Source organism: Ornithorhynchus anatinus, chromosome 2, assembly GCF_004115215.2.
Source record: "Ornithorhynchus anatinus isolate Pmale09 chromosome 2, mOrnAna1.pri.v4, whole genome shotgun sequence".
NCBI classification, from domain to species: domain Eukaryota; kingdom Metazoa; phylum Chordata; class Mammalia; order Monotremata; family Ornithorhynchidae; genus Ornithorhynchus; species Ornithorhynchus anatinus.
In genome coordinates, this window is record NC_041729.1 from 101,333,946 (window position 1) to 101,348,261 (window position 14,316).

Genomic DNA, 14,316 nt, shown 5'->3' on the forward strand with positions numbered 1-14,316 from the left:
ATCACACAACAGATAAGTGGTGGGTCCAGGATTATTCATTTATTCATTCATTCATTCATTCAATCGTATTTATTGAGCACTTACTGTGTGCAGAGCACTGTACTAGGTGCTTAATATAACAATAAACAGACACATTCCCTGACCAAATTGAGTTGTCGGCAAGGGAGAAATCATAAGCAGAGGAGAATAGGCGAAAGAAAATCGTGAGTGTCAGCATGACTGTTTTTGAGCAAATAATGCCTAGATCACTGAACATAATAATAATGATAATAATAATAATGATAACAATAATGTTTGTCAACCACTTACTACGTGGCCTGCACTGTTCTAAGCATGGGGGTAGAAGCTAATCAGGTTGGACACCATCCTTGTCCCACAGGGGGCTCACAGTCTTCATCCCCATTTTACAGATGAGAGAACTGAGGCCCAGATAAGTTAAGTGACTTGCCCAATGTCACATAGCAAACAAGTGGTTGATGTGGGAGTAGAACCCAGGTCCTTCTGATTCTCAAGCCCGTGCTCTGTCCACTAAGCCATGTTGATTCCCTAAATTTCATACTGTGACCAAAACAGCTTTCTCAATTAAAGATGTTTGCTTTCCCTATATTTGTTCAAAGTTGATATTAATGAATCAGTGGTGTTTATTGAGCACTCACAGTATGCAAAACATGGTATAATACAAAAGAGTTGTTAGACATGTTCCCTGCCCACAACTAGCTTACAGTCTAGAGGGTGGTTAGGTATGAAATATGTTTTCTCTTGAATGGACATCAAAAAAAAAAAAAATTCAACCTGCAAATGATCCCCATTGATGGTCATCAATCATCTTTCTTTTGTCTAGAACTGGAAACTGATCATCACGGAAAAGAAACAACTCTCACCCAATCAGGTAGGTTTGGTCTTGCAGTTGACATCATACTTGTACTAATAATAGTAATAACTGTTACCAATAATAACTGGGATATTTGTTAAGCGCTTACTATGTGTCAGACATTATACTCTGCGCTGGGGTTATGCAAGCAAATGGAGTTGGATGCAGTCCCTGTCCCGTGCGAAGCTCACACAGTCTCGATCCCCATTTGGCATATGAGTTAAGTGATTCACAGAGAAGTGAAGTGACTCGCCCAAGGCCACACAGCAGACATGGGGCAGAGCTGGGATTAGAACCCATAACCTCCTGACTCCCAGGCCTGTGCTCTATCCACTATGCCCTGCTCACTTCTCCATGCGTATTACGTAGACATAGTACCGGCCCAACATGGGACTCAAAGTCTAAGTATGGGAGAAAAATGATATTTGAATAACCATTTCACAGATGAGAAAACTGAGGTACAGTGAAATTAAGTGACTTGCTCAAGGTCACACAACAGGAAAGTGGCAGAACCAGGATTCAGTATCTAGAACACCCTGTCAAGGCTGAGAAAGCTGTTCTGAACAAACTCAGAATCTTGGATTGAGAAAAGTTGGATTGTTCACAACATTTATCATTGTGTCCAGCAAAACTACCACCCTAAGAATCACTGGAGGGCAGTGTTTTGTTGGCTGGAAAAACTAGATCATGTGAGTTCACATGGACAGAGTTTAAAAAGTCTCAATCTGAGAAAATATAACTTTAGAACTTGGGCAGATTTGTGGAGTGAGTGTATTTCAAGGGAGCCCATCACCCAATTTCACTTACTGTCAAGTTCAGTGAAATTCTGTGTAGAAATGCTCTTTGGAGAAATAGCTTATGCTCTCTTACTCCTCTCATAAAAAATTTAGCTTCATTTCTGCTTCTGCCAGAAAAGCTGCTTGTAGAAAGGAAGAGGGCCATCTTCTAAACTAAACCGTGAAACCTGTTCTCCAAGGCTAGAACATTGTGCGTTAAGATTCCACTCTTTCTTCCCTCCTCTCTTTCTAGACAAACCTAAGCCAACTGCGGTATGGGATCCATTGCCTGATCACTAAATTCTGCCTTTAAGAATGATGTGTGAAGTTTGCTTTGGAGTTATTTTCTTTTACATATCACCTCCTATAAAATAGAAGCCTAAGGCCCGATTAGCCCCATATAAATGTTTACCATCAGAAGCAGTGGTGGGTTCCCCAAACCAGGGCTGGATCAATTCTCCTGTGGGCCTCGAGCTCTTAGATTCTTGCGGGACCCCTGTATACAATCATTTTCCTGTTTAAATCAAAACAACAATTCTGTCATCGAGACTATTAATATTCCGTTTTTGTTGTTTTCAAATGAAGAAAAGGTTGTTCTGTAGTATCATCTGCATGACCTAGTGGACGGAGCACAGGCCTGAGAGTCAGAAGGACCTAGGTTCTAATCCTGGCTCTGCCACTTATGTGCCATGTGACCTTGGGCAAGTCATTTAAACTTCTCTGTGCTCAGGTACCTCGTCCGTAAATGGGAATTAATAATGTGAGCCCCGTGTGGACTGTGTCCACCAGATTTTCTTGTATTCTACCCAAGCAGTTAGTAACAGAGCCTGGTACTAGTAAGCACTTAACAGATACCACAATTTTTATTATTAACTGTTTGCCCACGGCTCAGACTCTTCTTGTCTTATGCTGTCCGGTTGTCTCCGACCCATAGTGAGGCCATAGACACATCTCTCTCTCTCAGAGGGCCCGCCTCCATCTGCAATCATTCTGGTGGTGGATCCATATAGTTTTCTTGGTAAAAATTCAGAATGGTTTACCGTTCCTCTCAGGAAACCTGAGCCTCCCCCCTCGACTCTTCTCCACGCCGCTCAGGGTGAGTTTTTGCTTCTAGCAGATTGCTTCCATTCACTAACCACTGGCCAATCTGGAATATGCAATGGATATGATATGGAATGATATGCTCCGCCTCTCCCTTCCATAGTTGAGCCTGGTAGAGGACTGGAAACTCTGCCGTGTGACCTGACAGGGACTCGCTCATATACAGAGGTCAAAAAGAGAAAGATACGTCCTCCTCCAGCAGGCATGTACAAATTGTTTTTCCATTAGTGGTTATGGTTGGCATGAAAGTCATCCACACTCTTTCATCCAGTCCTCTGTGCCCTGGCTAACTTTGTGAGGATGCTGGCTTCGATAAAGCCACAGTCTGTGGTCAAAGAACAGAATGCCCTGAATCCTCATCAGCAGCAGATCCATCAATATGGTATAAGTGGTCCAGTACTTGAATCTCACCTCCTACACATACACAAATGCCATTAGCTGAATTGGAGAAGCATCTTGAAATTTTGAGTTCATATTGTATTCTATTAAGCAAGATTTGTATCTTTTTTGTGTTCTACTCTGATGCCAATAGAATTCTTGAGGTTTGATGTTGTTTCTATTTTTGAGAGATTACAGTAGCACAAAAATCTTAAACTAGGCCACCCTTCGCGATCTGTAAAATAACTTAAAGGATGAATTATCACATGATAGCGCTATTCTGGATATGAGAAAAAATAACTTTACGAAGTCTTTTTACGGCACAAATAACAATATAGCTTTCTCTGTTTCCCTTCTCAAAAGAGCCAGCTCTAGAGAAAACAGTAGAAAGCTGTTATTTCCAATTTAAGGGACTGAAGTTACATGCCCACCAATATCTTGAATACTCCTCTCCTTTCAAATGATAATTTTCTAAGTTATTTTTCAGGGAAATCAAAATGAATAGCTTAAGTGTCACATGTCAAGATAATCCCTCTAATAGACTCTTTCTTCTTTGTGGGAGATGAACATTGAAAAGAAATCTGGATTAAAATAGGAATCTCTTAAAGCTCCAATTCTGCAGGATTTAATGCTGAGGTGGCTCAGGGTTACCTTCTTAATGCAGGGGATCCCGTTGTTTTAATTAAAAAATACTGTGTACAGACTGAAAGGAATTTAATTTATTCAGGAGGCTTTGTGGAGGTGGGGGGACCTACTGACTAAATACTGGCCTAGATGTCTGGGCCAGTACAGGGAGAGTAAAAGATTTAGTCCCTGCTCTCAGGAGGCTTTCACTCTAAAGATGGAGAGAGGCAAGCCCTATCGTAATATCAATGATAATATTTGTTAAGTGCGTACTATGTGTCAAGCACTGTACTAAGCACTCCGGTCTCGTCTTATGCCATCGAGTCATCTCGGACTCATAGCGACGCCATGGATCCATCTCTGCCAGAATGCCCCACCTCCACCTGCAGTCGTTCTGGTGGTGGATCCGTAGTGCTTTCTTGGTAAAAATACAGAATGTTTTACCATTGCCTCCTCCCGCGCAATAAACTTGAGTCTCAGCCCTCGACTCTCTCCCATGCCGCTGGCGCCCAGCACGGGGGAGTTTTGACTTGTAGCAGATTGCCTGCCACTCGCTAGCCACTGGCCAAGCTAGGAATGGAATGGATAGGCCTCTGCTCGACTCTCCCTCCCATAGTTGAGACTGCTGGAGTACTGGAAACTCTCCAGGTGCAACCCTGAGAGGGGAAGCACTTGGGTAGGTACAAAATAATCAGGTTGAACACAGGCCCTGTCCCACATGGGACCCACAGTCTAAATGGGAGGAAGAATAGATATTGAATCCCCATTTAACACATGAGGAAACTTAGACCCAGAGAAGAGAAGTAACTTGTCCATGGTCAGGCAGTGGCAGTCAGGATTAGAACCCAGGTCCTCTGCCCCCTTGGTCTGTGCTTGTATGCTTCACATCAATCAATTGCATTTCTTAAATCCTTACTGTATGCAGAGCACTGTACTAAGCACTTGGGAAGGTACAATTCAACAGAGTTGTTAGTTGTGATCACTGCCTACAAGAGGTTTACAGTCTTCATTGGGAAGACACGCAATAAAATAGTTTAGGAATAGGGAAAACCCACAGTGGATAGAGCACAGGCCTGGGAGTCATGTTCATGGGTTATAATCCCAGCTCCACCACTCGTCGGCTGTGTGGCCTTGGGCAAGCTACTTCAATTCTCTGTGCCTCAGTTACCCTCATCTGTAATTTGGGGATGAAGATGTGAGCCCTGTGTGGGACATGGTCTGTGTCCAACTGGTTTGCTTGTATCCACCCCAGCGTTTAGTAGCAGTGTCTGGCACATAGTTAGTGCTTACAAATACCATAGTGATCGTTAGGAAAACGAAGATGCAAATAGTAATACCATGAGCATAGAGAACAAATGAATTTATGAAATAAATGTTCTGTGATGCTAAACTAAGAACCATTATCCAGGATTTGAAATCCATAAGAAAATGAGAAGATTCATATATGCGTCCAAGGTGGCCACTTCTCAGTAGATTGTACGCTCCTTGAGGGCAGGGATCATGTCTGCTCAACTGTATATATTTTCATTACCCTATTTATTTTGTTAGTGAAATGTACATTGCCTTAATTCTATTTATTTGCTATTGTTTTAATGAGATGTCCATCCCTTAGATTCTATTTATTGCTATTGTTCTCGTCTGTCCGTCTCCCCCGATTAGACCGTAAGCCCGTCAAAGGGCAGGGACTGTCTCTATCTGTTACCGATTTGTCCATTCCAAGCGCTTAGTACAGTGCTCTGCACATAGTAAGCGCTCAATAAATACTATTGAATGAATGAATGAATGAATGAATGTCTGTGTGCAGAACACTGTACTAAGTTCTTGCAAAAGTACCCCTGCCTACAAGGAGTTTACAGTCTACAGAGGAATCAATCAATCATATTCATTGAGCACTTTCTGTGTGCTGAGCACTGAAGTAAGTGCTTAGGAGAGTACAATACAACAGAGTTGGTAGGCACGTTCCCTGCCCTCAAAGAGCTTACAGTCTAGAGAAGGCAGACATTAAAATACATTAGGGTTAGGGGAAATAGTAACATAGGACAACGCTCTGCCCACAGTAAGCGCTCAATAAATACAAATGAATGAATAGTAGAATATTTAATAATAATGGCATTTAAGCACTTACTGTGTGCAGAGCACTGTTCTAAGCGCTGGGGTGGATACAGGGTAATCAGGTTGTCCCATGTGAGGCTCACAGTCTTAATCCCCATTTTACGGATGAGGTAACTGAGGCACAGAGAAGTGAAGGGACTCGCCCACAGCCACACAGCTGCCAAGTGGCAGAGCCGGGAGTCGAACCCATGACCTCTGACTCCGAAGCCCAGGCTCTTTCCACTGTGCCACGCTGTACAGTATGCACTGTAGGGCTAGAGTGAGAATCAAAATGCATTAGGTTTACACACCCAAGTTGAAAGTCGACACAGAAGAGAATTCGGATAAATGAAATAAAGGCCTTAAGCTAGGAAGGCCTCTTGGAGATGTGATTTTCAGACAGTTTAAGTGGGAAGAGGGGTGGTCTGTCAGATATAAAGCGAAATGAGCGGAAATTCAGGGTCATTCATTCATTCAATCATATTTATTGAGCACTTACTGTGTGCAGAGCACTATACTAAGCGCTTGGTTAGTACAATTTGGCAACAGAGACATCTCTACCCAACAATGAGCTCACAGTCTAGAAGGGGGGAGACAGACAATAAAACAAAACAAGTAGACAGACATCAATTTCATCAAAATAGATAAATAGAAGTATAGATATATATATATCATTAATAAAATAAATAGAATAATAAATATCTACATATACACACAAGTGCTGTGGGGTGGGGAGGGGAAGAGGAGCAGAGGAAAAGTGGGGCTCAGTCTGGGAAGGCCTCCTGGAGGAGGTGAGCTCTCGGCTGGGCTTTGAAGAGGGGAAGAGAGTTATTTTGGCAGAGGTGAGGAGGGAGGGCGTTCCAGGACAGCGGGAGGACGTGGGCCAGGGGTCGACGGCGGGACAGGCGAGAACGGGGGACGGTGAGGAGGTGGGCGGCAGAGGACCGGAGCGTGCGGGGTGAGCGGTGGAAAGAGAGAAGGGAGGTGAGGTAGGAGGGGGAGAGGTGAAAGAGAGCTTTGAAGGCAAGAGTGAGGAGTTTTTGTTTCGTGCGGAGGTTGATAGGCAACCACTGGAGGTTTTTGAGGAGGGGGTGACATGCCCAGAACGTTTCTTTAGAAAGATAACCTGGGCAGCAGAGTGAAGTACAGGCTGAAGTGGGGAGACCTCTATAGCAGCGTGGGTCAGTGGAAAGAGCACGGGCTTGGGAGTCGGGGTCATGGGTTCTAATCCTGGCTCCACCACCTGTCGGCTGTGTGACTTTGGGGAAGTCATTACCTTCTCGATGCCTCAGTTCCCTCATCTGTAAAATGGGGACTAAGACTGTGAGCCTCACGTGGGACAACCTGATTACCCTGTACCTACCCCAGCACTTAGAAGGGTGCTCGGCACATAGTAAGCGCTTAACGAATACCAACATTATCATTATCATTACAGCAGCAGCCTCTATAGCCTTTCGGAGGTTTTGTGGAGGCAACGTGCATAGATGCTTTTCCGCTTCCCTCCAGGATTGTTCAAAACAGGATTAGATGGAGGTTCCGGATTGAGGCTAGGGAGAGCCGGTGTGGATATGCGAGGAAGAAGCTGAGTGTCTGGTGGGTGGCTAAGCCTGATGAATCAATAGCTCCCACTGGCACTGGAGGAGTGCGCGGGATAATGGAGTTCTTACAGAATTGTTCTGATTCAGAAAATATTAAGTTTCCAAGACACAAACCTGGCTGCCGAAACATTTTCTGGAACCTTCCGTCGTGAGACCCCATAACAGGGGCCAGTCAATCAATCAATCAATGGTTTTTACTGAGCTCCTACTATGTGCAGAGCACTGTACTAAGCTCTTGGGAAAGTACAATGCAACAGAATTAATGTTGGTATTCATTAAGCGCTCACTATGTGCCGAGCACTGTTCTAAGCACTGGGGTAGACACGAGAGAATCAGGTTGTCCCACGTGAGGCTCACAGTCTTAATCCCCATTTTACAGATGAGGTAACTGAGGCACAGAGAAGTGAAGTGACTTGCCCACAGTCACACAGCTGACAAGTGGCGGAGCCGGGATTCGAACTCATGACCTCGGACTCCAAAGCCCGTGCTCTTTCCACTGAGCAACGCTGCTTCTCTAATTAGCAGACACATTCCCTACCCATAATGATCTTCCAGACTAGAGGGAACAGCCACGGTCATTTTTAAAACTGTGCTTAAAGAAGAGCGCAATCATAGCAGAATCAGAAAAAAAAAGAAATGATGAAAAATGTTCTGTTATCTGATTTGCTCTTTCTTCTCATATTCCAAATGTTTCATTTAGTGTGCCATCGTGCCTGGATTGGACAGAATTCTAAGGTTCTTTCCTGTGGCCATGTTTGGTTCATTAATCCAATTTCAGTGATGATTAATCTATCCAAAGAAGAGGAAAAAAAAATCATGCCTTCCCTTGGCGGCCTGTGAAATCGTACCACTTGTTCTCATGTTCGCAAGCTATTTCTCTTTCAACTCCAAATGCAGAACATTTTCCATGCTGAAAGATCAACATGAAAGACCGATTCTCTTTCTTAACTGCTGGGCCAAACGATGGCAAAATTGGGTCATGGCACCATTAAACTATTTAATTTATTCTTATTTTATTTTATGGTACTTCTTAAGTGCTTAGCATGTGTTAACCACTGTTCTAAGCACTGGGGCAGATATGGGTTTATAGCCTGAGCACAGTTCCTGAACCACATAATCTAAGTAGGAGGGAGTGGGATTTCTTCCCCATTTTCCGGTTGAGAAAATGGAGACACAGAGAAGTTAAGTGACTTGCACAAGGTCACACAGCAAGCAGTTGGCAGAGTTGGGAGTAGAATCCAGGTCCTCGGACTCCCAGGACGATGCTCTTTCCACCAAGCCACACTGCTCCTCTAAGCATTTTCCCATGACTTAAAAGCCATGACCCCAACTCGGTTTGTGGGAAACTGTATGGATTGATAGAGAAATGATGCTGAGCAATCCAGAGTCCCAGGGTGGGTTTGAAATTGAACCAAGTCTAGGCCCAGAGGCTACGTGGGTACTTTCCTTTAAGAAAGAATGAATCCACAAAAAAACCTTTCTCTTCTTTGCTGTCAGTGATATCCTTTCTCCTCCATACTCAAGCACAAGGATTCTCACCCTTTTTATTACTTTGTTTTGGGTTTTTTTTGGTATTTGTTAAGCACTTACTATGTGCCAGGCACTGTACTAAGTGCTGAGGTAGGTACGAGCTAATCGAGTTGGACACAGTCTGTGTCCACGTGGGGCTCACAGTCTTAACCCCCATTTTACAGATGAGGTCACTGAGGCACAGAGAAGTGAAGTGACTTGCCCAAGGTTACACAACAGATAAAGTGGCAGAGCTGTTATTAGAACCCATGTCCTCTGACTCCCAGGCCCCTGCTTTATCCACTAGGCCACGCTGCTTCCCTTTCATGAGAAAGAACTTGTCTCCATCACCATGAGGATAAGGAGGAGGTTTTGAGATGCTTGGTTTGAAGCAATTTCTCTAGGATAGAAAAAATGGGGCCTTTGAGGCTTTTGGAGCAATTCGGTTAAAAAGCACAAGGAAGCAGAACGACTGTAACCCCTTGTCGGCGGAGGATGTTTCTACGAACTCTGTTCATTCATTCAATAGTATTTATTGAGCGCTTACTATGTGCAGAGCACTGTACTAAGCGCTTGGAATGAACAAGTCGGCAACAGATAGAGACGGTCCCTGCCGTTCGACGGGCTCACGGTCTGATCGGGGGAGACGGGCAGACGAGAACGATGGCGATAAATAGAGTCGAGGGGAAGAACGTCTCGTAAAAACAATGGCAACTAAATAGAATTCCTCAGGCGCTTAGTACAGTGCTCTGCACACAGTGAGTACTCAATAAATGCCATCGATTGATTGAAGTATATGTTTAAATCTGTGTGAGTGACTTTGAACACAATGAGATCATTTGCCCGACGTGAGTCTGCACGCATTTGGTCTGTGTGTGTTATTCACTGTGATGAGTGCTACAAACATAATACTAATAATGTTGGTATTTGTTAAGCGCTTACTATGTGCGGAGCACCGTTCTAAGCGCTGGGGTAGATACAGGGGAATCAGTTTGTCCCCCGTGAGGGTCCCAGTTAATCCCCATTTTACAGATGAGGTAACTGAGGCCCAGAGAAGTGAAGTGACTTGCCCACAGTCACACAGCTGACAAGTGGCAGAGCCGGGATTCGAACCCAAACATGTATACAAGCCACTTCTTCCAACAATCCACTGTGTTATATCCAAGCAAGCTCTTGTTTTCAGACAAATATTCCCTAATTCCCGAGCCTTGATCTAGCCAAATCATTGTGAAAACAAGTGTTAAGGCCAACTGAATTCTCCACTGTTACACAATTACCCATGTGCTTAATTTCCAGCTGAAACGAAGATAGTAAGAGATTTAAATGATATCTGATCGGTATGCCCAGGCTTTATAATGGAGAAAACATTGTATTCCATTTATGTAATATATGCATTAAAATTGACGTCGGGATTTATTACAATTTTGATTTTCTCTTGTGTGGTATTTCTAAATCATTTGGACAGCTGGTTTGGCTTTTATTTCTCTAGTCCATTGATAATTTAACACTGTCTGTCAAAAACATTTTTTTTTTTCTTCCTAGACTGTAAGCCCGTCAATGGGCAGGGATTATCTCTATCTGTTGCCGATTTGTACGTTCCAAGCGCTTAGTACAGTGCTCTGCACATAGTAAGCGCTCAATAAATACAACTGAATGAATGAAAATATCATTTTGAAGAGATCTTTACAGTAGAATGATGCTACTGGAATAATTCAGTTTTTAAAAGATCTCTTTTTTTACATTTCAAGTGATAGACCATTTCTCTGTGATTTCTCCGAAATAACCCCAGTCGATCTTAGGAGTTTTGAGACAAACATCTGAAAAGTCCATATTCTTCAGGAATCCTCTTCGCTAATGACCTGTTTGAAAAATAATGTTCTGTTCCTGCTTTTCAGTTTTGTCCAGAGCCAGATTCGAGAAGCAGGCCTTCTCTTCAACAAATCTCGTGCCCGTTATTCAATGACTAACATCCTACTGTCTCGCTGGAATGCTACACTTGTCATTTCAGTTGGAGCCGAATCGTCGGTTTTAAACTTGATTTCTCTTTTCCCTTGTTCCAATGCCCTTTCCACTTCCCGAAGGAGCGGCAGAGGTCGCAGAATCCGGTAACCGTTTTATTAATCCGAAAGAAAGAGGCACGAGTGGTGGTTCCTCGATGAATTTTGGAAAGAGTCGGATTTGGGTTGATAGGGCCACCTTCATTCACAATCAGTAGCCGTGTGGCATTCGGGGAGAGCTGGTCTACTAGGGCGAATGGAAAAGAAACTGAGGGAATGGTCACTGTCCCATCAGACAGTCTGAACCTTAACACAGAAATTTCATTCATTAACCAGGGAGGGAAAAGGGAAATGACAAAGCCCAGGATCAATCAGAAGCAGCGTGGCTCAGTGGAAAGAGCCCGGGCTTGGGAGTCAGAGGTCATGGGTTCGAATCCAGCTCTGCCCCTTGTCAGCTGTGTGACTGTGGGCAAGTCACTTCACTTCTCGGGGCCTCAGTTACCTCATCTGTAAAATGGGGATTAACTGTGAGCCTCACGTGGGACAACCTGATTCCCCTGTACCTCCCCCAGCGCTTAGAACAGTGCTCTGCACATAGTGAGCGCTTAACAAATACCAACATTATTATTATAAATCCCCAGTAATTCTTATGGCTCTGGTACACACTCACACAAATATCCACAGACATGGTTCAGAGTGCAGAGAGTCATAAGTATGTCAGCCCTCAGACCACAGAAGCATCACATCCCTCGCTCAATCAATCAATCAACGATATTTATTGAGAGCTTACTATAAGCAGATCACCATTCTAAACTCTTGAGAGAGTACAATAATATTAGCAGACACGCTCCCTGCCCATAATGTAGTGGAGCACATACCTGGTAGTCTGAAGGTCATGGGTTCTAATCCCAGCTCTGCCACTTGTCTGCTCTGGGATCTTGGGCAAGTCACTTCACTTCTCTGGGCCTCAGTTATCTCAACTGTAAAATGGACAATGAGACTATGAGTCCCACGTGGGACAGGGACTGTGTCCAAACCCAATTGGCTTGTATCCACCCCAGGGCTTAGTACAGTGTCTGGAATGAAGTAAGTTCTTAATAAATACCACAGTTATTATTCTAAAGAGTTTACAGTCTCTCCTGAGCATATGCTCAGCTGCTTGCTCACTGGGTCTCATTCCTAGAAGTCTTAGAAGGTCCTAGTAGATATTGGAAACTGTAAGTTTTATGAGTTTTTGTTTCTTAGCACTCCCTCTGACCTCTCTTCTGCCTACACTAAGAGCTTGCCCGAAGCATTTCCTTCATCAAGCTCTGCTGACAGTGTCAGATGAAACTTTTTGTAACTGGTCAACCTATGAAGGGTAAAGATATACGTTACAAAACACCTTTCCATCTTTGTTCAAAAAAAATCACCAATACCTTAATCCCTCCTCTGCGTTGAGCATCCATGGACCTGGGAGAATCGAACAGATGCTTTGGAGGAGATCAGACCCAAAGACCCAAATCAATGAATGGATTCGTCATAGAATTCCAAAATGAGGATAAAATTATGGTTGGTTAAAATGTGATGGGAACAAAACCAAAGGTGTGAACCTGCAGCTTCTGTCCAAAAGTACCACCAGAACCAATGGAATGTGTTAGAGTTATATTTCCTTTTTTTCTAGATAAGAAAAAAGCAGAAAAGGCTGAAAAAGAAAGTGATGGTAAGAAAAAAAGTATGGGACATCCATCCCATTCCTTTCCCCTGGAATGTAGGGACAATGCTGTAAAGGTCTTTATAATTGTATTCTTTAAAATGCTATCTTCGAATAACAAGTATCCACATAAAAGATGGCAGGCACTGTCACCATGACTTAGAACAGTACCTGGCACATAGTAAGCATTTAACAAATACCATCGTTATTATTATCATCATCATTAACTAGTTCCTGTGGGTAATTTCTGAAGAAAAATGAGCCCATGGACCCGTCCCTTGAGGAACATACAATTTATAAAGGAAGTTGAGGATCCTCCAAAAAGCAAAAAAAAAAAAAAATCAGCACTTTAGGTAAATCAAACAAACCACATAAAACGTAGAGTAGAAGTAGCTGAACTATGCATGTGAAATTTTTATATAGAGAGAATGTCTGTATACATGCACACACACACACAAATATACATATATCAGTGGTATTTCTTGAGCATTTACTATTTGCAGAGGCCTGGTCTAAGCCCTTTGAAGAGTACATTACAAGAGAATTAGACTGCATGCTCCCACCCATGTGTGTACATACCCTCAGGCTGGAATACTGTACTTTCCCAAGTGGTTAGTACCTTGTTCTGGACTCAGGAAGCGCTCAGTGAATATGATAGACATCAGGAAGCCTGGGTGGGGTTAATCAGTGCAAGTCGGAGCTTATTAGTAAAGCTTTAAAGGATGAGCAGAGAGAAGCAGGTAAGAGTATTTTGGATGGCGGATGGAAAGCACAGTGACTGGGAGATGAGAATCGGGGAGGGAGGGCTGCAGATGGACTACACAGATTGGGTTGAAGTGGAGGAAAAGATTCCCTGGTAAAATAGGGTCAAAGAACTTGGGAGTTCGAACCATTTAGTTAAGTCTCACAGCCTGTTGTTCTGCCTGAGTGTCCTTCTCATTTCCTTAGGTTAGTGGCTGAATTCTCCCCTATGAGTCTATCAATCGATTAATCACTGGTATTTTTTGGGCACTTACTGTTTGCAGAGCACTGTATTAAGCACTTGGGAGAATACAAAGCAATAGAGTTGGCAGACAGAATCCCTGCCCACAAAGAGCTAACAATCTAGAAGGGGAGACAGATACTGAAGTCTGCTGTGTGACCTTGGGCAAGTCACTTCACTTCTCTGTGCCTCAGTTACCTCTTCTGTAAAATGGGGATTAATCCTGTGAGCCCAGCCCACGTGGGACAACCTGATTACCTTCTATCAAACCCAGCGCTTAGAACAGTGCTTGGCAAGTAGTAAGCGCTTAACAATATAATTATCATTTTTATTATCGCAAATAGGGGAAATGGGAGGGTATAAAGATATGTACCTAAGTGCTGTGGGACTAAGGGTGAGGAGAATACTGTCACCTATACCAAGGTTACGGGCGAGACAGAAGAGACAGTAGTAGGGGAAATGAGGGCTTAGCCCAGGAAAGCTTCTTGGAGGAGATATGATTTTAGCATCAATTAATAAATCAGTGGTATTCATTAAGCACATCCTGTGAGCAGACACCGTACTAAGTGTTGTTAAAGGACAATATAATTGAGTTGGTAGACGCAATTTCTTCCCACGTGGAGCTTACAGTCCACAAGAGAAGGCAGATATTGAAATGAATTAGGGGAAATAATAGAATCTAAGGATATTTACCTA

General features: G+C 43.4%; 1 protein-coding gene and 1 non-coding gene across 2 annotated transcripts in view; one reads left to right on the plus strand and one right to left on the minus strand.

Moving 5' to 3' along the window:
• Positions 1–14,316, plus strand: part of LOC103170379 (triadin-like) — a 192,661-nt gene that overhangs the window by 136,707 nt on the left and 41,638 nt on the right. Inside the window, exons 14-15 of the mRNA XM_039911187.1 lie at positions 842–889; positions 12,609–12,647. Coding sequence (XP_039767121.1) covers positions 842–889; positions 12,609–12,647 — 87 coding nt within the window. The remainder of the gene's footprint in view (positions 1–841; positions 890–12,608; positions 12,648–14,316) is intronic.
• Positions 4,279–4,416, minus strand: LOC114809862. The gene has a single exon (XR_003757634.1). It is a non-coding gene; the product is annotated as a small nucleolar RNA SNORA7 (small nucleolar RNA).